The sequence below is a fragment of the Pelophylax lessonae genome, assembly GCF_965119305.1.
Source record: "Pelophylax lessonae genome assembly, chromosome: 8".
NCBI classification, from domain to species: Eukaryota; Metazoa; Chordata; class Amphibia; order Anura; family Ranidae; genus Pelophylax; species Pelophylax lessonae.
The window spans coordinates 226,490,469-226,512,513 of record NC_138775.1 but is presented as its reverse complement, the minus strand read 5'-3'; the positions used below and the strand labels follow the sequence as shown (position 1 = coordinate 226,512,513).

Sequence of the window (22,045 nt, the reverse complement as noted above, 5' to 3'; positions counted from 1 at the left end):
CACCATACCTCCTACACTCCATTACCAGTTGTACAAAAGGGCTGATTCACAGAATCACGAGAGCATATGCAAAATGCCCAGATATCGGATTGCCCCCTAGTGTCTGTCGCCAGCTTTTACACACTGGCTGGCTTTCATTACGACATGGTGAAGCTGCATTTTTATTTAAAGGATTAGTGTTAGAGTAGTTATAGCTACTCCCTGTCCAACCAGCTGCTTGTAAATCTTGTGACATGTTGTTACCATCAATAGAACGTGTACCTCAGTTGAGACCAAGTTAGGCCCCTTTCACACAGGCGGACCTTTCAGATCCGCCTGTCAGTTGTTTTGGCGGATCTGAACGGACGCCCCATGCATCTCTATGGGGCATCGGATGTCAGCGGAGACATGTCCGCTGACATCCGATCCGTCAAGTCTGGATAGATGGAAACCCTATTTTCCATCCGTCCAGCGGATCGAATGGGATCGGATGAGAACAGACAGACGGTCCGTTCCCATCTTGATTCCCCCATAGAGAACAGCGGGACCTGACAGCTGTGTCTCCCTTAGGAGACTGGGCAGCATTCCAACATAACGACCCCAAACACACCTCCAAGACGACCTGCCTTGTTAAAGAAGCTGAGGGTAAGGGTGATGGACTTGGCCAAGCATGTCTCCAGATCTAAACCCTATTAAGCATCTGTGGGGCATCCTCAAACAGAAGGTTGAGGAGCGCAAGGTCTCTAACATCCACCAGCTCTGTGATGTCGTCATAGAGGAATGGAAGAGATATAATAAAATATTTACAAAAATGTGAGGGGTGTACTCGCCTTTTTAGATACTGTTTAACCCCTCTCAGTGTTTGTGTGCCATCTGTATCCAATGGAAGAGTTTTCACCTCCTGTCCTTCAGCAAATACAGGAAAAGTTAGGGAATCCCTGGTTTTCACCAGGGTCACCAAAACGAGTGCCCCATAGGAAGATCTCCCCTCAATTCCAGTTTGGTGACAACTCACAATTTGGGGTTTTCTTTCATTCTCCATGATGACAATAAACTGGACAAACAGAGGTAGGTGTCTGGAATGACAGACACCAATAAAAAGCTTAACAGGTGTTCTGAATCTCATTCCACTCCATTCAAAACAAATCAAAATTTTGCCTTTAGTTATGCTTTAATCAAACTTCAGCATTCCTCCCCCTTTTGCCTTTAACTTTGCTAGCATCAGAGTGTCTGCAATTGATTCTGCCTTCATTTAATGTGGTCACAATATGGTTACAGTCTCAGTCCTTTCCTTAAAGCGGTTGTATCCCGCTTTTTGACACTTTTACCTACAGGTAAGCCTATAATAAGGCTTACCTGTAGGTACAAATAATATCTCCTAAACCGGCACGGTTTAGGAGATATTTACAGTGCATGCAGCCGCTCGCGCGAGCGGCGCATGCGCTCTGAAGGTCCGGGGGGACCTTCAATTAACTTGCCGGGAGCTTGCCGGAAAAATCACTCCCGCGCGCATGCGCGGGAGTGACGTCATCGCGGCTCCGGCCAATCAGCGCGCTGGAGCCGTCTCTTTCGGCCAATCAGCGCGCCGGAGCCGCCGAACCCGGAAGAGACGACGAGGGATCATGGCAGCGCCCGCATCGATGTCCGGGGGTCCGTGTCGGGGCTTCGTTTTAAGGTAAGTTAAACATAATGGGCTAGTATGCGATGCATACTAGCTCATTATGCCTTTGTCTTGCAGGTTTTTTTTTTTATTTTTTTTTTTATAGGGTTTACAACCGCTTTAATAAGAGACAACACACCTATTTGTCAGGATAGAAGCAATAATGGATGGGGGAAAATACTGTTAAATTCTTGAGGAAAATCTGCTGCCCTCTGCCAGAAAGTTGTCAATGGGAAGAAAGTTTACCTTCCAACATGACAATGACCCAAAGGACAAAGCAAAAATGACCATTCACAGGTTGAAGAAGAAAAGGGTGAATGTTCTTGCATGGCCCAGCCAGAGCCCAGAGTTAAAGTAGAAGTAAAATCTATTGGTTTCAGCCAAGGAAGCTGCCATCTTGGCCTCTGTTGTTCAACTACCATGATGATGCACATGTGGTGAGTTATGACACCGGCCATTGACAGTTTGGTTAAGAATACAACCAAACGACAGATCGCATTTCCGGCATGGCAGGAATGTAACTGATTTTTTTAAACCAACAAATCGATGGGTTAAGACTCCATTCACACTACCGCGGCTTGTCAGGTGACCGGTCAGCCTGACAAGTCGCGGTCCATTATGCGCTCCGACTTAGATAAAGGTTCCTATACTACTTCGGGGCGACATCGGAGCGACTTGCATAGACATTCATTATATGAAGTCCGTGCAAGTCGCGCCGAAGTCATGGTGCACGCAACTTCACAGGTCGCGAAGTCGTGCCGCGTTAGTGTGAACCGGCACTTCTGTTTTAAACCCCTTTTGAAAATCTTTGGAATGACTAGAATACTGCAGTCCACAAATGGTCACCATCAAAGTTAACTGAACTTGAGCAGTTCTACAAAGAGGGAGTGGGCAAATATTGCAAAGTCTAGATGTGCAAAGTTAGTAGAGACATATCTCAACAGACTAAAGGCTGTTCAACAAAATACTGGCACAAGGGAGTGATCATTTTTCCAACTTAGTGATTCTGTTGTTTTTTTGTTTTGTTTTGTTTTTTTTCTGACATGGTGGTATATCTTTCACTTGGATGTTAGAAGTTGCACTGTGTAAATTCAGCTGGATAAAACCAAAACAGTGTCTTCATTTAAGGCTGCAAAGCAGCAACATGTGATTATTATAAAGGGGGTTGCTTCTTTTCTTTACTCACTGTATCCTCCATACTAAGAATTGGTTCAAAAAATATTAATGCATGAATGAGGATTTGTGTTTCTATCTCAGGTTACTCCCGTGAGCATATTCTGTCAGCTCTTGAGGTGTGCAATCACAATTCTGTTTTCATTATCTGAATGACGTTTTTGTATAAACTTATCCGCATGTGTGAAAGTCTTTCCACGCCAGTGCAGAGTACAGTTACGCACATCAAAAGGCTCAAATGAATCCCCATAGGATGGGGATTAAACTGTGTTGCAATAACAATGTATGACTTGCATATGTTGCAAAGAGAGCCTGTCTTTTAATATTTTTTTATATCCTGTGTTTCCTTTCAGGTATTTACCTCTCTGACCTCACTTATATAGATTCTGCATATCCATCAACTGGCAGCATCCTGGAAAATGAGCAGAGATCTAATCTAATGAACAATATCCTGAGGATAATCTCTGACCTGCAGCAATCCTGTGAATATGGTGAGTATTTCCCTCTGAAGGGATTCTTGTGGTGTATTTGCATGGTAGACATAGACAAACGTAATCATTTACAAACAACCAGTTACCTGTGCTCATTACAGTCTGAGGCAATAATGGAGCGAACTGGATAAGCAGTACCAGGGTTGATCTGATCGTGAACCCCCATCCACACAGTAGCCTCATTTGATGTATATTTAGTTGGACCTGTTTTATTGTCTCATAACCATGAACCCTGGCCACATTACTAGACAAAAAGAGATATGGTCACTTTTACTTGAGTAACAGCGGTCACTGGCATGAGTCTGACGTATGTGATTTACATATAGGATGCACTTTTCTATGTAATTTTCGTGTTTTGCCTTTTTATATCGTGTCTCATCCCTTTTAATATTTCTGCAATATATCTGTTTCTTTCCTAGCTAAGCTATATACTGGTTGTTTTTGAAAAATGAGTAGCAGGATTGTAATCCCTGACATCTTTGAATTAAGTAAGATAGCACAAGTGGTGGCAAAAGGTACATTTTTGTATTCAAAAATGGGGAAGGATCAGCTGTTAAGTCCAGTACATACACATCAATTGTTGGCCATTTCAGCAGGAACCAGCTGACTTTTAGTACGTATGTACTTCTGTCTGTTCAACAGAAGCATTGTTAGACCGGCTTCTGTTGAACAGACAGCAGTACACGTATAGCTTTAGCATATTTTCCAAAAAATCAAGGATTTTATCGCTGGAATGCATGCGATTCTGGCCACCTTGAGTATGCCACCACTATTTAGAAGGTCTACAAGATGATTTCATTTCGCCTCATGCATAAAACAGATTTCAAATTCATTTTAAAAGAGGATTCTAAAAAAAGCTGCCATTGTTGACCACTGTATAAAAACGCTTGTTGCCTGGCTGTCCCTGGCTCCAAAATGCTGCATCACTGACCCAGATTAAATATACAGAAAGTGAAGTCTGTGTGGACTCAGCATATCTGATCTGCATACTTGTCTTGGTTTAGTAATTCAGAAAGCTGTCAAGCTACAGGAGCCTCATAATGGGCAGGAGGCAAGGCAATTTAGGACGGAAATGTGAGCAGTGCCAACTTTCATACTTCTCCCAGCAGAGGTTTACTTTAGTAGACCTTTTCAAGAAGCATTGCAGTTGTGCTTTAGGTTTTATTTTCTTTTTGTTTTGCACAGATATTCCCATATTGCCTCATGTACAGAAATACCTGAACTCAGTGCGATACATTGAGGAGCTTCAAAAGTTTGTGGAGGATGACAATTATAAGTAAGTGTGCAGTTGCAGCTGTTTTCAAATAACTACAAGAAACCTCATGTCTTATCTATTTTCTGAATTGGCAATTTTCTATTGTGTTTCAGATTCTCTCCTAATACTGTATTGTTAGTGTAACACATTAGTAAATGTAATCCACTACTTAGGGAAAAAAAACTCTGGCAGCATGATTTTTGGTCCCCACCATGGGTGGAGGCAGGTTGCCTTTGCTTTTATTGCAAAGGCTGCAATCAGTTGTTGTTTGACTTTCTATTAAGTGCAATGTTAACTGAGTAGCATTAGTATTTTAGTTTTTTTCTGGTAGCACCCTGATACCAGTGCAGTACGGGTTATTTTTGCACTCACATTTGCTTTTTGTGGCTAAGGCCCCTTTCACACACTCCGTCCGTTGGACGGACTCCGTTTTTCTCAGTGGGGGATCGATCCGCTGATCCCCTGCTGAGCAGGAAGATGAGAGCTGTGTCTCCGTGCTGTGTGCGGAGACACAGCTGTCAGCTCCCCATGCATCTTTATGGGGAAATCAAATAGGAACGGACCGTCTGATCCCATCCGATCCGCTGGATGGATGGAAAATAGGGTTTCCATCCGTCCAGATTTGACGGATCGGATGTCAATAAACATGTCTCCGCTGACATCCGATGCCCCATAGAGATGCATGGGGGGACCGTTCAGATCCGCCAAAAAAACGGACAGGCGGATCTGAACGGTCCGCCTGTGTGAAAGAGCCCTTAATCTTCCTGAATTAACAAAATCGGGTTGTTTGACCACTTTTTGGAGTAGAGGTGTTTTTAAACTATCATTTGGTTATCGAAGAGGTCTAGGTACCAACTGCTTGACCTTATAGCTGCATAAATTACATGCAAATCAAATGAAAACAGCCTAACCTGACTGGTAATGGCGCATGGATGTAACGTTTTTGGCTTTTTTTTTCTTAGCAAAGGTTTTCCCTTTGTAGACTTGCAGTAGTTTTCATGTCTGTTTTTTGGACTTCATGTTAAGTCATTAATAATGATTAATTTGAGCAGACTGAAGAATGTTGTCATGATGTATGAATTCACTCGATTTCTGCTTTGGTTTCTTGGCAGTTGTACATTGCAGTCAAAATGATGTCACTTTCGGGCTTTGTTTCAATAATGACCATTTTTCCTGCAGTTAAATACAGATGTTCCGTCTGCTTCAAGACAGGCTGATATACATCATTGTGTTCACTCTGTTTTTAAGTATAGTATGGTATATTATAGCGAACGTTTGTGTTAGGCTAATTAGACATAGAGGTAAAATCCCCAGAATTAGAATCCCCCATAGAATTGATTAATCAAAGTCAATATTTGGTTTAATTAATGAATAGCATACGTTGGTTTGCACGCATTATGTTTCATCAGATTTTTATAGACCTATTTGAACAGACACAAATATAATTGTTGAACCTTCTTAAAGCGGAGTTCCGGCCACAAAAATGTTTTTTCAATAAAAATACCACCGGGACAGTCAGGGCTAGTACATTCCACAATGGATAGCCTCTGTACTGTCCCGGGTCGCACTTACCTGCAAGAAGAAATACTTACCTTGAAAATTTCTTCTCCAGCGCTGCCATCTCGGATGTGGGCAGCTGAAGTCAGCGCGTCCTCTTCTGCTTCCTCTTCCGTGTCCTCTTCTCCCAGAATGCGCCTGCACCGGCCCCGCTCGTCACTTCCGGTGCGGGCGCGTCATCCCTCCACAGCTTCTGAGCATGCCCAGAAGCTGTTTAGCAGGGAATGAGCGCCCGCATCAGAAGTGACGAGCGGGGCCGGTGCAGGCGCATTGATTCCTGGGAGCGATGACGTTCAGCTCCCAGGAATCAATGCAAAGAGGAAGTGACGGCGCGGGCCGCGGCCGCAGAGGGAGGAAGTGGAAGAAAGGTGAGTATATTTTTCTTCAATAACAAGGTAAGTAAACGAAAAAAAAAAAAATCGTAACTATCCATTTCTTTTTCAGGTGACCAAAAGCAAGCGAATGGCCCAAAATCGATTTATGTCGATTTTGTGGCCGGAACTCCGCTTTAACACAAGCCACAAAACATTGTTTGAAATCTACTGAAGACTTGCAGTGTGGATGAGAGGTCCACGTGGGCCTGTAGAGACATTTTGTAATACTTATTCGTGAATCTGTACATAAAAGAGAACTCCGGCCACCACTGAAAATGTGTTGCTTTTCATTCTAGATATTTTCATTGCTCAGTCCCACAAATATTTCACTCTTAATTCATTCCAGATTTATTTAAACTAGGACAAAGACAGAAAAGAAGTGGAGGAATTGTAATATGAACAGTACACCTCTCTAAATGAAATACGTCTTTTAATCCTGTTTCCCATAATCCCCCACCTACGCCTTTTACTGTAAGATTCTGGTCATTTGCCATCTGTCTTTTTCAGTATACCCTTTATCTTTTTTGTCACAGGCATGATGCCTCTGACATGTTAAAAATTTGAGTCTGAGATAAAAGGGATATAAAAGGGATATAAAATTTGAGTGGATATAAAAAGTCTAAACACCCCTGTTAAAATGTCAGGTTTCTGTAATGTAAAAAAATGAGAAAGATAAATCATTTTAGAACTTTTTCCACCTTTAATGGGACCTATAAACTGTGCAACCCAATTGGAAAACAAACTGAAATCTTATAGGGCTGAAGTAAAAACAAAACTAAAATAATGTGGTTGCAGAAGTGTGCACACCCTCCTATAACTGGGGATGTACTGTGGATATAAAAAGTCTACACACCCGTGTGAAAATGTCAGGTTTCTGTGATGTAAAAAAAATTGAGACAAAGACAAATAATGTCAGAACGTTTTACACCTTTAATGTGGCCTATAAACTGCACAACTCAATTGAAAAACAAACTGAAATATTTTTGAAAGGGGGGGAGTAAAAAAAAAAAATGAACTATGGATGTCGCTGTGTTCAAAATTAGGCAATCATGTTCAAACTCATGTTAAATAGGAGTCAGTACACACCTGCCATCATTTAAAATGCCTCTGATTAATTAGTGCAAGGGTCTGCCTGATTGCATACAAATTGAAAGTGTTTAAGTTTGACCGCCTATTATATGGTTTGGGTAAATCTAGAGGGAAATTGTACAGAAAAATTGTATAGTGTATGGTCGCATCCTACAGCAAAAGCCAGGGTCCGCAGAGAGCTTCCTAAGCATCAGAGGGATCCCGTTAAAAGGTATCAGTCAGGAGAAGGGTACAAAAGAATTCCAAGGCATTAGATATATCATGGAACACAGTGATCAAGTGGAGAAAATATGGCACAAGAGTGACTTTACCAAAAACTGGACGTCCCTCCAAAATTGAAAAAATGAAAAGTTGAGAAGAAAACTGGTCAGGGAGGCTGCCAAAAGGCCTATAGCCACATTAAAGGAGTTGCAGAAATATCTGGCAAGTACTGGCTGTGTGGTACATATGACAACAATCTCCCGAGTTCTTCATATGTCTGGGCTATGGGGTATAGTGGCAAGACGAAAGCCTTTTCTTACGAAGAAAAACATCCACACCCGGCTAAATTTTGCAAAAACACATCTGAAGTCTCTCCAAAGCATGTGGGGAAAATGTGTTATGATCTGATTAAACCAAAGTTAAATTTTTTGGCCATATTTCCAAATATGTTGGCGCAAAAACAACACTGCACATCACCAAAAGAACACCATACCCACAGTGAAGCATGGTGGTGGCAGCAGCATGCCGTGGGCTGTTTTTCTTCAGCTGGAACAGGGATCTTAGTCACAGTAGAGGGAATTATGAACAGTTCCAAATACCAGTCAATATTAGTACAAAACCTTCAGGCTTCTGCTAGAAAGCTGAACATGAAAAGTAACTTCATCTTTCAGCATGACAATGACCCAAAGCATACATCCAAATCAACAAAGGAATGGTTTCACCAGAAGAAGATTCAAAGTTTTGGAATGGCCTAGCCAGAGCACAGACCTTGAATCTGATTGAAAATCTGTGTTGTGATCTGAAGAGGGTTGTGCACAGGGGATGCCCTCGCAATCTGACAGTTTTGGAGTGTTTTTGTTCAGAAGAGTGGGCAAATATTGCCAGTTCCAGATGTGCCATGCTGATAGACTCAAACCAAAAAGACTGAGTGCTCTAATAAAATTTAAGGGTGCTTTGACAAATTATTAGTTGCACACTTATGCAACCATATTATTTTTGTTTATTTTTACTTCCCTCCACCTAAATAATTTCAGTTTTTTTGTTTAACTGAGTTGTACAGTATATAGGTCACATTAAAGTTAAAAATTGTATTGGATATGGCTGTTTGTGTAACTACAGAGAAATACGATCCTGCCTAGCAGGACCATATGATCTCTGCACTTACACAGGGGAGAATGACAGGCGGCTTTGTTTACATTAGCCGCCTGCCTTTCTCCCGCTCTACCGGACAATCGCGAGTGATCGCGCGGGGGGTCCGTGAACAAGCGGGGGCGGGAGCGTGCCTCCGGCGTCGCGCGCTCTCCCCCTAGAGCCTCACAGGCTAGCGACGTAGTACTACGTCGCTTTGCCTGTGAGGGGCTGACTGCCGACGTAAATAGTCGTGTGGCGGTCGGCAGAAGGTTAATATCGCTTTAAGGGCTCATGCACATAGGGTGTTTGGCCATTTCTCCTAGAAGCCTTTCCTCCCTGGCAGTAGCATTTTTGGCTAAAGAAACACTTGAAAAATATGTGCAAACTTGTTTAGGCATGTCGAATGCTTGGCAGTTCATTTCATTGGCCAGAATAAAATATTATTCTGGCGGTTGAACTGAATTAATGCTCAAGCGTTTGACGTGCCTAGCGTTAAAGGGCATTTAGACACGCTTACGCTTTCTGCCAAAGCGTTGCTGCTCCTGCATGTGCTGGCATTGAGGCAGAGAAAATAAATCCCTACTCCCCTAATAGCAGCGTTACCAGTTGCCGACTGCCCTACGTACATGTACGCGGAGGCAATGGCTCCTACAGGCAGAATCGCGTACCTGTACGTTGCCTGTTATTTCAGGGTTTGGGGCGCAGCATGGGGGCCCAGCTCCTGCTGTGATTGAACACAGGAGCAAATCAACGGGTCTGGGGGGGACCCGACGATCGTTCCTGAGAGAGCAAGAACACTGGTCTGCCATGTAAACAAGGCAGATCATTGTTCTGTGGCAAGAGAAGACAGAGATCCTATGTTTCTGCCAAGTAGGAACACGGTTCTGTCTTACCACAGTACAAGCACCCCCCCCCCCCCACACACACACACACACAGTTGGCAAGCACTCCCTAGGAACACATTTAACCCTTTGATTGCCCCTGATGTTTACCCCTTCCCTGCCAATGTCATTAGTACAGTGACACAGTGACAGTGCATATTTTTTAGTACTGATCACTGTATTGGTGTCACGGGTCACCTAAAAGTGTCACTAAAGCCCCGTACACACGTACTGATCGTCGGCCGAACGATCGGCCGTCTTTTGTCCAGGGCTGTCGTGTCTGTTGAAAACTGCAAAAGACTGCACACAAATTTTGTCAGCCAACAGCCGACTGCAGAAGTGATGTCATGTGATGGTTAACTTTCCTTGTCTTTTTTTCTTTTCTGAGCATGCCCAGTCTTGCTAATCTGCTGTCTGTCGGCCGAAATCTGTACTGACTGGCGAACAATCGGCCGTTCTGGTGACGGCCAACAAATATTTTTAAGTCTGCACGACAGATTCTGTTCAGCCGAAAATGCGCTGTCGGAAGCATTATACTAACAAGCCTACAATCGGCCGATCGGTCGGCGGCCGAATATTTACGGCCGACAATCGGTACGTGTGTACGGGGCTTTAGCATTCGATTTGTCTGCCGCAATGTCGCAGTCCCGCTATAAGTCACTGATCGCTGCCATTACTAGTACAAAAAAAATAAATAAAAATCTCAGTTTGTAGACACAATAACTTTTGTGCAAACCAATCAAAACTATGGTTATTGGGATTTTTTTTACCAGAAACATAGCAGAATACATATTGGCCTAAACTGATGAAAAAAAATAGATTTTTTTTTTACATTTTTTTTATTGGGTGTGTTTTATAGCAGAAAAGTAAAACGTTTTTTTCTAAATTTTTTTGTTTATAGCGCCAAAAATAAAAGCTGCAGAGGCGATCAAATACCACCAAAATAAAGCAGTATTTGTGGGGGTAAAAAGGACATAAATTTTATTTGGGTACAACATCGCACAACCGCACAATTGTCAGTTAAAGTAACGCAGTGCTGTATCACAAATAGGCCTGGTGATAAAGGGGGTTAAACCTTCCATAGCTAAAGTGGTTAAAATGTCCAGTGTGCATGAAGACTTAAAGTGTTACTAAGCCCACAAGAGTAAACTCAGTCTGTATATGCAGTAAAGCATGCTTGTTATACTCACTGTGGAACCTAAGCGAACTATGTAAAAAGGCTGTTTGATCCTTTCTTCTCAGATCCTCCCCTTCTTCCACTGTCCCCAATTTATCTCATGATGGCACAGGGCCTTTGGAGTCGCTCTACATATCCTAAGTTTGGTGTGTATTGCTAGAGAGGTTTTTTTTTTTTTTTTTTTTTGGAACATTGCATGTTGACAGAGGGTCAGGGGTCCTGCAGCCTCATAGGAAAGTCAGAGTATAATGAAACCTCCTACAAGCTTTAACCAGACACTGATAGAAGTCACAAGACTGCTATATATTGCTAATGAGAAAAGGTATTTCGCAGTTTATATTTATTAAAATACTTGCATTTCCATGTACTGTGGAAGACCAGATATAGTGAATGAAGGGTCCTGGGTTTAAGAACACCTTGTATATATGTTCTGTAAAGTGTATGTCAACCAAAATGTTCATTTTGGTTAGGGTGAGGGACAACTTTTATCCTGCCAAGAATGTTTTCCAATATGCTATATTATCTTCCTATCTGGCTGACCACAGATTCAACAGGAAGTGAGGAAAATGCTTCCAGAGAGTCCCCCGTTGATGGTGTGGGAAGCTCATAAGCGTTATATGCGTGGCATTCTGATTAAACTCGGGTCTCAACGCAAACGAGAAAGAGCCCGCCAGATGAGAGATCTGCTGCTGCGCATCGCATCTTTGGAGGCCACTCACAAACGGTCACTGGCACAGGAGCGGACTGTTCTTTGTGAGCAGTTGCGTTCCCTGGCCCTTTTCAGGGCGAAGGCTTCGTTGGCCAAATGCAGACGTGTATTCTATGAGCATGGCAATAAGTGTGGTAGGATCCTAGCACGCGCACTACGCCAACAAAGAGCATGGACGTTTATCCCAGAGATTCTCTCGACGTCGCACCGGAAGGTTCAGGCTACAGAGCACATAGCAGAGGCCTTCCGCCGCTATTATGCCTCACTGCATAACCTAGCCCCGGACGCATCTTTGTCCACCCGGGAGACATTCGGGTCTAAGATCCAGGAGTACATAAGGACTTCGGGCCTCCCGGTCTCTCCGTGGAGGCTCTGGAGCAATTGGAAGAGCCGCTTCACCCTGACGAGCTCTCGGGGGCCCTGGCGGTATCTCAGGGTGGCAAGGCGCCAGGGCCTGATGGCTACTCTCTGGCCTATTACAAGTGTTTTGAAGAGATCCTCGCCCCGCATTTCCTTGCCGCATACAACTTGACAGGCTCGGCGGCGGAGTTTCCAGTAGACTCACTTCGCGCACACATAACAGTGATAGCGAAGGAGGGCAAGGATCCCCTCCTGTGCCAGAGTTAGGCCTATCTTGCTCCTCAATGTGGACTTAAAGCTTTTTACCAAGATTCTGGCCTCTCGCCTGGCTCCCCTGTTCCCACAGTTAGTCCAGGACGATCAGGTGGGCTTTGTGCCTACCCGGGAAGCACGGGATAACACCACGTAGGCTATTGACTTGCTGCACCTGGCGTGCGCCCAGAAGACCCCCATGCTGCTTCTCTCGACGGATGCCGAAAAGGCGTTCGATCGGGTCAACTGGGATTTCCTCCTTGGTTTGGGCGCTGTAACATTAAAAAAATGATTATGCCGCGTCTGCTCTATGTGCTGCAAGCTCTTCCAATTTTTATTCCCCAGGCCTTCCTCCGGAAGATAAACGAGACCTTCCGTAGGTTTCTTTGGCTCCGGAGTCCCCCCCCCCCCCCCTGCCTGGCCCTGAGGGTTCTTTGTATGCCCAAGCTAAGTGGAGGCATGGCCTTTCCAGACGCAACGCAGTACTATGCATCTCGTCATCTTGCCAGGATTCTGGACTGGCATGTACATGGACCTCTAAAACAGTGGGTACGCATTGAACGGAGCTTCGGGACTCTCCTCCGGAATCGCTATTCTGGGGCGCCTCTGCCCTGCCTAGACGGGGCATCAGATCACCCGACCATAGGAGCCACTCTGGGGTTGGGACGTAGGATGTGCAGAGATGGCCTTATTGCGACTTTGCCTTCCCCTCTGTTTCTGGTGCTCGAAAACCTAGACTTCACCCCAGGCCTGACAGATCCGGGTTTTTGCATCCTGTAGACCAGAGGTCTCCACCAGGCCAGACATTTCATTCGTCACGGACAATGGGTCTCTCGGCAGACTCTTTTTTCAGACAGCTCTTTTGCCGCCTTGTTCTTCTGGCAAAAGATACAGCTGGCTCGCTTCCTGCAATCCTTACCACCAGCGGCGTCATTTGTGAGACGCCTCACTCCTTTGGAAGATCTCTGTGCATCGGACTCTCCATTACGCCACACGGTATCCTTGCTGTACCGTCTTCTGACGAGCCCTGAGCCTTCTTTCAAACCCTTGTACCTCACCCGCTGGGAAAGGGACATGGGGCTTTCGCTATTGGACCACCAGGTGGAGCGTATTTCCTTCTTCACTTATAAGACTTCTACGTGCTCCAAATATCAGGAGGCTGGCTACAAGTTCCTGACCTGGTGGTATTACACCCCGGCCAGGCTGCACAAGATGTTCCCCTCCTGCTCTGATCTCTGTTGGCGCTGCGGGGAAGAAGTGGGATCTCTTCTCCACATCTTCTGGTCCTGCAGCCCCTTTTGGGCTGAGGTACTGCGCATTACGCAAAAATTCATGGACCATGCCCTCACTCGGAATCCTGCGCTCTTCCTCCACCACAATAGCTTTCCGCAATCGTCCTATCGGAAGTCGATCCTGCCGCTCCTATTCACGGCGGCCAAGAGCTGTATCCCTCTTCTCTGGAAACAGTCGCAGCCCCCCACGGTAGTAATGTGGTTGCGAAAAGTAGCAAATATCGACGAAATGGAAGAGCTTGTGGCGGCCAAAAGGGGCTCAAGAGAGAAGTTCCTCAAACAATGGTACTAATGGCATGAATTCAGTTTTTCCGCAGAATACAACGTTTTGATCACCTAACCTGTTACGGCGATCAGGTTGGCCATCCCCCCCAACTTTCTACCCTTAACCCTTCTCCCCTTTCTCCCCCCCCCTTTTTTTCTCTTTCTCCTCTCCCTACCCCCCCCCCCTACTGTTCTGTACTCTCTTCTTCCTTATTTTCCTCCTGCTCTACCCCCCTTCTGGAAAGTTTCTCTCCCCCTGGGCATACGTGCACTAGCTACCTCTCGACGACTGCGGGACAATCAGGTCACCAGATTAGTTCCTCATCATCTCCATATGCCGGCAATTTGAGAGAAGCTGGTGGAGAGGGAGACCTCTTTGGGAGGCTGGCGCCCCGCAGATCGCTTTTGACCTCTCGTATACGGTTTATCACTGAGATATTATAAGTCCTTAGGTATGTTTTTGTTTCATGACTTGTTACCTGTTTACCTACTGTGTTTGTATGTGTACCATTGCGATCAATTGTATTGTATGCCTATTCCCTTTTTCAATAAACACTGAATTTGCAAAGGAAGTGAGGAAAAATCTGTAGCAGAGATGCAGAAAAAAAGTTCCCCTTACTTTCCGTCTAATAAAACACTGTCAGCGGGAAAATTAGGTAAATCGGTGTAATGGAGCCCCCTGATAGCAGTAAAAAGCTGGCAGGGGTTTTGGCTGGACATAAGTTTAATATTTAATGCACTGATGTATTTCTTGGTGCCTACTCTTGGCACCATTCCACTTCTAGTTGGTCTTTCTTGAGAAAAATACCATACAGAACGTGTCTGACTTCTGTTTCTGTTGTGTGTCAGCAATCAATTGTGTATATGCATTGCAAAATGTCTAATTTGCATGACAGAAAACAGGAGAGGTTCGTCATTCTTATACAATTGTAAACACATGCCTGTAAATGAAAAAATGCCAACAGGCTCTATGAAACAAAAATGGGAAGAACGTAATGGACATAGAAGGTACAATGGGGTTCAGGTAGGGGGGAGCTTGCTTCCTATTCAGGCACACATCTGACTATCAAGATTGGTGGTTGTCCCTATTTGTAAAAAAAAAAAAGGAAACATAATTGAAAAATGTAATTTGCATTCCTGGTGGTGTCTCTGCCCTTACCTATAAATGATTCTGTAACACTGCTATTACAATTAACCTGTCAGGCATGGACATTTCAAAATTAATATACAAATGTCTATTCTGGTTGTGCATTTATCTTTATAAATTACACCAGTATGTGGACAAACATGTACACTACCACTGCATATCTTTCTGGTAATACTAGATACTTGTGTGTCTCTGTCTTTAGTACTTTGAGTCATTGAACCATGCAGTAGGTTACATCAGAACTCACAATCTACATTTTTTTAATAGATTTTGGATTAGTATAGAATCCAGGTGTGTCTGTCTTTAGTACTTTGAGTCATTGAACCATGCAGTAGGTTACATCAGAAATCATAATCTACATTTTTTTTTTTAAATAGATTTTGGATTAGTAAAGAATCCAGGCAATTGGCACCACTTAGGAGTGGTCATCAATGGCCGATTTCCTATAATAACAGTATGAATTGCCCAGATTTTTGTAAGGTTTACCTTGAGGGAATGGACTGTTCACACTAGGTTGCATTGCAATGTAGAAGGAAAAAAAGTGATCAACTGCACTAACTAAATACAACTAAAGCCGCTAGCACAAAAAACAGACATATGGTTAGCAAAATATAAACAAAGTAAATAACGTGCAGCGCTAAATAATGACTGAACACACTAGTCCATGTGCATAAGGATTCACCAAAGATGGTGAATACATAAAGTCCTGTGTGAATTGTGCAGAAAATCATCCAAAAGTGGTAGATGTGGTCACAGTGGCTGCCAGACCCCAACACCATCAGAGGAGAAATGATAATGCACTCACCAGAGACTTTGGACCCAAACTACCATATGGCAAAAGGGTTAAATAGGCTGGTAACATGGAATTCTTGGTATCTCCAAATGCCTGCAGTGCCCTCCGATGTTCCAAACAGTGGTCATAAGATGGATTCAGAAGAAAGGAAGTCTCAACGCACAGATGACATGAGGAATAAAACCAGAGGGAACAAACATTGTGTAAATGCGCAAAACAAATGTATTAAAAAAGGGGAAGTACACTTACAGACATCCAGAGGTACAAGCATATAATAAGCAAGCACATCAGGCTGTCCTTGGCATCATTCTGATGCGTTTCGTTAGAAAACTTTCCCAAAGGATATTTTTTTTTTTTTATTGATTTTGGCTTAGTAAAGAATCCAGGTGTGTCTGTCTTTAGTACTTTGAGTCATTGAACTATGCAGTAGGTTACATCAGAACTCACAATCTACATTTTTTTTTTCATAGATTTTGGATTAGTAAAGAATCCAGGCAATTGGCACCACTTAGGAGTGGTCATCAATGGCCCATTTCCTATAATAACAGTATGGATTGCCCAGATTTTTGTAAGATTTACCTTGAGGGAATGGCCTGTTCACACTAGGTTGCATTGCGATGTAGCACAAATGGCAATGCATTTAATTTCAGATAAGCCATAATAATCCTGTTCTACATTTGTTCATCTCAGTTCAGATTTTTTTTTTTTCCGCAGTTACTTTAGGGTGCCATAAAAAATGGAATGCTTGATGCCATAGCTTGCATACCTGCACATTATTGCAACATAATAGTGTAAATGGGCCCTCAAGCTTTACCAATACTTATGTGGTTCTATGACCACTCTGTGGTCCAGGAAATTTAGTAAATGTATTTTGTAATATACATGTGTAGGCTTACTGTAAAAGCTACTGCAGCAATAAGTTATAATGACCAGCATGGCTAATTGCCCAGAACTGAAATGTACTAAGCTTCTATACCATTTTTTCCAAGTTTCAGTTTTTCCAACTATCACAACTTTTGCCATGTGCTACATGTAATCATTTTATTTATAATTTTCATTGGAGTCTACATGTACAAGCTTCATACAATGACAATAGTGTATGTTGCTGTTTTATCTATCAGCTGTACCTGCTAGTGCTGTAACTCTTCACCTCTGTGCAGCTTCATTCTTCCATAGTTGTTGATTTAAGTGCCATGCTCACATGCATCTAATCCACACACCACTCTCTCCAAGTTGGCTACTGCAGCCCAGAATAATGGAAATTATTTATATATAGTTTTAAAGCTTACTAGTCTCTGGATGTTTTGATGGCTTCATTAGTTTTGTTTTTTACTGGAAGGTATAGTACAGGAAAAAGGCTTCCATTATTTAAGACAATGGGTTATATGCTGTTATCTTCCGGAGAGGACACTGGCAAACAATGGGGGTCCAATTTCTTCCTGGAATATTGAGCAGACTACACAAGGTTCTTCACATGGAGAAGTCCCTTCTCCGACTGAATCTACAGTCATTGCTGATTCTTGCAGCTTCCAGATCAGTCATCCCTTGGCAATGCCTTGGCAATCTTTACCTACATTCCATCCAATGGAAGATGCAAGGCCAGGCTGAGACATTGTTTCTGGCGTTTTATCCTCAGCCTTGATACAGCAAGGTGCATTTAGCCATAGGGTGATCTACAGATCTAGGGCAGTGGCAGTTTGCATCATTGTGACTCAAACCTTTAAAACCCCCTCAATGGAAAAGGTAGCATGCCCTCCCAAAGCGGGTGAAGCAGGGAGTCCCCTTCCTCTGTGGGGTTCACCCCCCAAACCTTCTCTCCTGGGAGGATAGGCAGTCGCCCTCAATCTTTTCCAAGCAAAAGTAAACCATATGGCTACTATACTACTTCGGAGGTTTCATGAGGACCTAGTCTGGTATGCCGAGCCTGGGTCCTTCCAGACCTGCATACTAGCCCTCTTCTGCCTGAAAGGGTGACATCACCTGTATTTGGGTTGACAGAGGGCCTCTTCGCTTCCTTCAGGACCCGTGGACCTCCCTGATTCAAGACAAGTGGGTCCACGAGCTGATTTGGTCCAGCTAAAGGATCGAGTTTTTGGTCTTCTCCTCCAGAGAGGTTCTTTTCTTCCAACCTGCGTTTATCCCCAGAGGTCTCTTTGGGGCGGTGCAAAACTTGCTACTACGCGGGGTGATTATTCCGGTCTCAGAATCGGAACCTTTGTTTCATGGGTTTTATTCAAACATGTTTGCAGGTCCCAGGAAGGAAAGTAAGGTACGTCCAATCTTGGACCTCAAGCTCTAAACCGCTTTGTGCAGGTACAGAGGTTTAGAATGGAGTCCATTCGTACGGTAATGGCATCCCTACATCTTCTGCGAGCAGAGTCTCCGACTGCTCTGACGGACAACTGGGAGAATACTGTGCCAACTCTGCAGGAGTTCAGTTGGAAATTTTATTTCTGAGTATTGGCTCTGGTTCTGTCCACCTAGTTGGACTATCTTGGTCTGTTTTGGACTCGACCTCAGCCAGGGTGTTGCTCCCATTGGATGAGTTCCAAAATCTGTCCACACGAGACCTCTGCAAGAGGGATACTTGCCATGTGGAGCAAGAATCCACAGTCTAGACAATCTGATCCTGTTGTGCCGGGGTACAAGAAGGTCCCTGCTTCAGTGGCTTTCTTCGGTGCTTTGAGTAAATCTTCCTTCCCCTCGTATTGGACAGTGGTCACCACAGATGCCAGCCTGTCCGAGTGGGGTGGCGTTGTTTGGTATGGATTGTGCTCAGGGCATCTGGACTCTAGAAGGATCTGGAAAGTGTTTGGTCCATAGTGGCTCCAGTTGGGAACTCCCGAGTTGGTCCTGTTGGCCTCTCGTCTCAGCAGTAAGGTGCTTGGGTTTGTGGCACGGTTTCGGGATCCTCTGGCCCGACAGCCCAGATGCTGCACTTGTGGCTCCTTTGGGGCCAGTACCGTCTGATATAAGTCTTTCCTCTTCTAGTATTTCTGCTAAGACTCCTGCGTAGGCTCGAGGCAGAAGGGATTACAGCCATCCTAGTGACTCCAGACTGGCCTCGCCAGACTTGGTACGCAGATCTGATATGGTTGGTCGTCAATGCTCCTTGGAGACTCCCTCTTAGGGGAGATCTGTTGGCTCAAGGGCAAATCTTCTATCTTGCTTTTATCTTTGCTTTAGCTGGCTTTAACGGCTTGGCTGTCGGAAGCCAGGAGCTGAAGGCTAGAGGGTTGTCTGAATTGGTGATTTCCACATTGCTGTAAGCTTAGTACATCTACTTCTAGGTAGATTTACCATCACGTTTGAAGAGTGTACTTGCGGATGTGAATCCCCTGGGGTTCTCCCCCACTCCTTTTCGGGGACTGGGAGTTTGACTTCCTCCAACGAGATGTTGAGCAGCGTCTGGCCTCAAGTACCATCAAGGGCCATGTTCCGCCATTGGTGGTTTGCTTTTTATCATCCTTTGGCTACGCTTTCTGGGGTTCATACTTTTGTCCAGGGGGTTCGCTACTTGGCTCCCCCAATGCGGTTTCCTTCCCCTCGTGGAACCTCCACTTGGTTATCGGTTCCTCAGTAACCACTGTTGGAAATACTTGCGAGATTATTTAGATTACATTGTCCAAGACGGTAGCCTTCTTGGTGGCTTTTTTCTTCTGCACTGAGGGTGTCGTAGCTGGCAGCTTGCCTTGTTCACCTTACTCGGTGGTTCACGGAGATAAAGTGATGCTTTATCCCTGCTAGTCGTTCCTTCTTAAGGTTATCTCTGGTTTCCATTTAAATAAAGATATTGTGTTGATTTCCTTGTGCTCTAAGCCTAAGCACCCTAAAGAAATTGCCCTACATTCTTTGTATGTGGTTCAGGCTATCAGGGTGTACCTGGTGGCCACTGAGTCTTTCCGAAAATGGGATTCCCTGTTTTTCCTTACGGATGGACCCCATAAGGGGCTTACCGCGTCTGCTGCGACCATTTCCAGATGGATCAGGCAGATGGTGGTGCAGGCCTATTCCATTAAGATCCTCCTTTGCCTATTAAGGCGCATTCTACGAGGGCACTTAGTGCCTTTGGGCCTTCCATCATCAAGCGTCAGTGGGCAGGTTTGCAAGACGACCCCCTGGTCATCTGTGCACAAAATTTTATAAGGTGGACATGTTGGCATCTGCGGATGGCACCTTTGGCCGCAAGTTGATGCAGGCGTCTGTTGGAGAGAATTAGTCCTCTTGGGGTTGTAATTTTGTCAGGTGAGCTCCAGTTGAGCCCTGTTTTACCTGGTTGGCAATGTTTAGCCTTTGGGAAGTATTTTTATTACTTTGTTCTTCCCACCTCGCATATTGACACTGCTTTGGGACATCCCAAGGGTCAAGAAGATATGCAGCTGTGTCCGTCAATGAACGAATGGGGAAGATGGGATTTTTGTCTTACCTTTTTAAAATCCTTTTCTCTGATGTTCATTGACGGATACAGCACTCGCCCCTGAGTTGGGGTTTCTGTTCTTCTGACGCTGCTTGTTACAAAACTGAAGAGCTAGAGCAGGAAGTGGGAGTATACCCCCCTGGGACTGCCCTATGGGCGTAGTCAAACTTTTTTCCGCCTAGTGTCCTACTCTTGTAGGGGGCCACCAAAAACCCAAGGGTCAAGACGATATGGAGCTGTGTCAATCAATGATCATCAGAGAAAAGCATTTTACAGTAAGACAAAAATCCCATTTTTTTTTTATCAACACCCAACAGGGGGCATATGTAAATTGAATACAACTTAACAGTCATTTTCTCACAAACCGTGCATTATTCAAAAAAGTGCAAAATATTAAAGTACTGTGCACTGCATGTGTGCCAAATTCCAAACAACACTTTTTTAGTACAAATTAAAGCAAAAGATGTCTCTCGTAAAGTGCATATCTATGATCACAATCCTCCTTTTTTTACTTCCACATGTCACCTTCACCTTTCTTAACATACTCCACTCCTCGCCCTTATGAGGATACTCTTACCAGACAGTGTTGATTCCTTAAATAATATAGGCAGATTTATTCTTGCAAGAAGTTTATTCCTAAGACAGAGAGCTTTGTCCTTCACAATCTCCTTGAAACCTCAGCCATTCCAGTGATGTAAGTGCACAAAGTTTAGACAACACAAAAGGGGAAACCATCATAGTGCTAAACTGTATTCTGATAAAATATATGTACATCAGATTAAAAACTCGTATTCAGCAAGTGTTTGCCCAGCACCCCTTCTTGTGCAAAGATGTCACTGTACTGTGATCTCACTCTACGCATTTCTTCATACACTGATGTTTTCAAGAGTGATCCTGAAAACATCAGTCACTTTGCACTTTATTGAATAATATGCACTTTATTTGTGAAGAAATAACTTTTTAATTTTATTGGATTATGTTTTGAATTATTCATGCACCTTCTTTGGCGGTGATGAAATAGGGGTGATTACAAGACTGCACTTTATAATTATGTAGATATGCACATCTATATTTTTTCTGGACCTGTTTAGTTAGAGCGACAGGTAGTGCTGTATACTGAGTACTTGGCTTTTTTACTGCTTGTTAAAAATATTCAAATGCAGTCTTTACTCTGGGCCCAGGTACACCTAAATAAAAATGCACAAGATTTTGTAGCTTGTTTGAAAATGTGTGTGTGGGAATGTAATCACTCAACCAAGTATCTCATCCCCTGGTGTTCCTGTGAGACATCTTTCTGTTTGCGGTCAGCATAATACGTGCACGCAGATAATTTCCAGAGTCATTGTGTTAATTTCCTTTAAAACAAATAGTACCGAAATATGTTCATTAGATTGTATACATAAGGAACTGCTGCTTAAAAATCCATTCAAAACAATACCTAATAGTGTTTTATTAGTACCAGATGATAGTGACACTCTTTCCTATCTCCATTTGTTAGCCTAATTTTTGCCCAGTTTTCATAATTATTAAATCAACGAATTAGCTGATGTGGGACTAGTCTGCAAATTATATTTGGAAAATGTTAATGGAATTCAGTTTACTATGGTGTAATGCCTGCCCACAAGGATGCAGGGATAGGCTGTGCCGTGTCATGGCACACATTTCTAGATTAGGAAGATTTGAGTTTCATATCTCTTGCATCTGAAAATCTCTCATGTAGTCTGCCCTTTTCTTCTTTCTATACAGCAAAGTAATTCACCCTCATCAAACTGATGTTCTAGTTGGTTGTCTGTGTTTTTTATCTGACAATACAGTGGAGAAAATAATTATTTGATCCCCTGCA

The 22,045-nt window shown here is 43.7% G+C and overlaps 1 protein-coding gene across 4 annotated transcripts in view; it reads left to right on the top strand.

The window, feature by feature from the left end:
• The window catches only part of RALGPS2 (Ral GEF with PH domain and SH3 binding motif 2), a 360,414-nt gene that overhangs the window by 258,940 nt on the left and 79,429 nt on the right, over positions 1-22,045 (top strand). For all 4 annotated transcript variants that reach the window (XM_082265240.1, XM_082265239.1, XM_082265238.1 and 1 more), the window contains exons 8-9: positions 3,166-3,303; positions 4,489-4,579. In XM_082265240.1, coding sequence (XP_082121366.1) covers positions 3,166-3,303; positions 4,489-4,579 — 229 coding nt within the window. The remainder of the gene's footprint in view (positions 1-3,165; positions 3,304-4,488; positions 4,580-22,045) is intronic.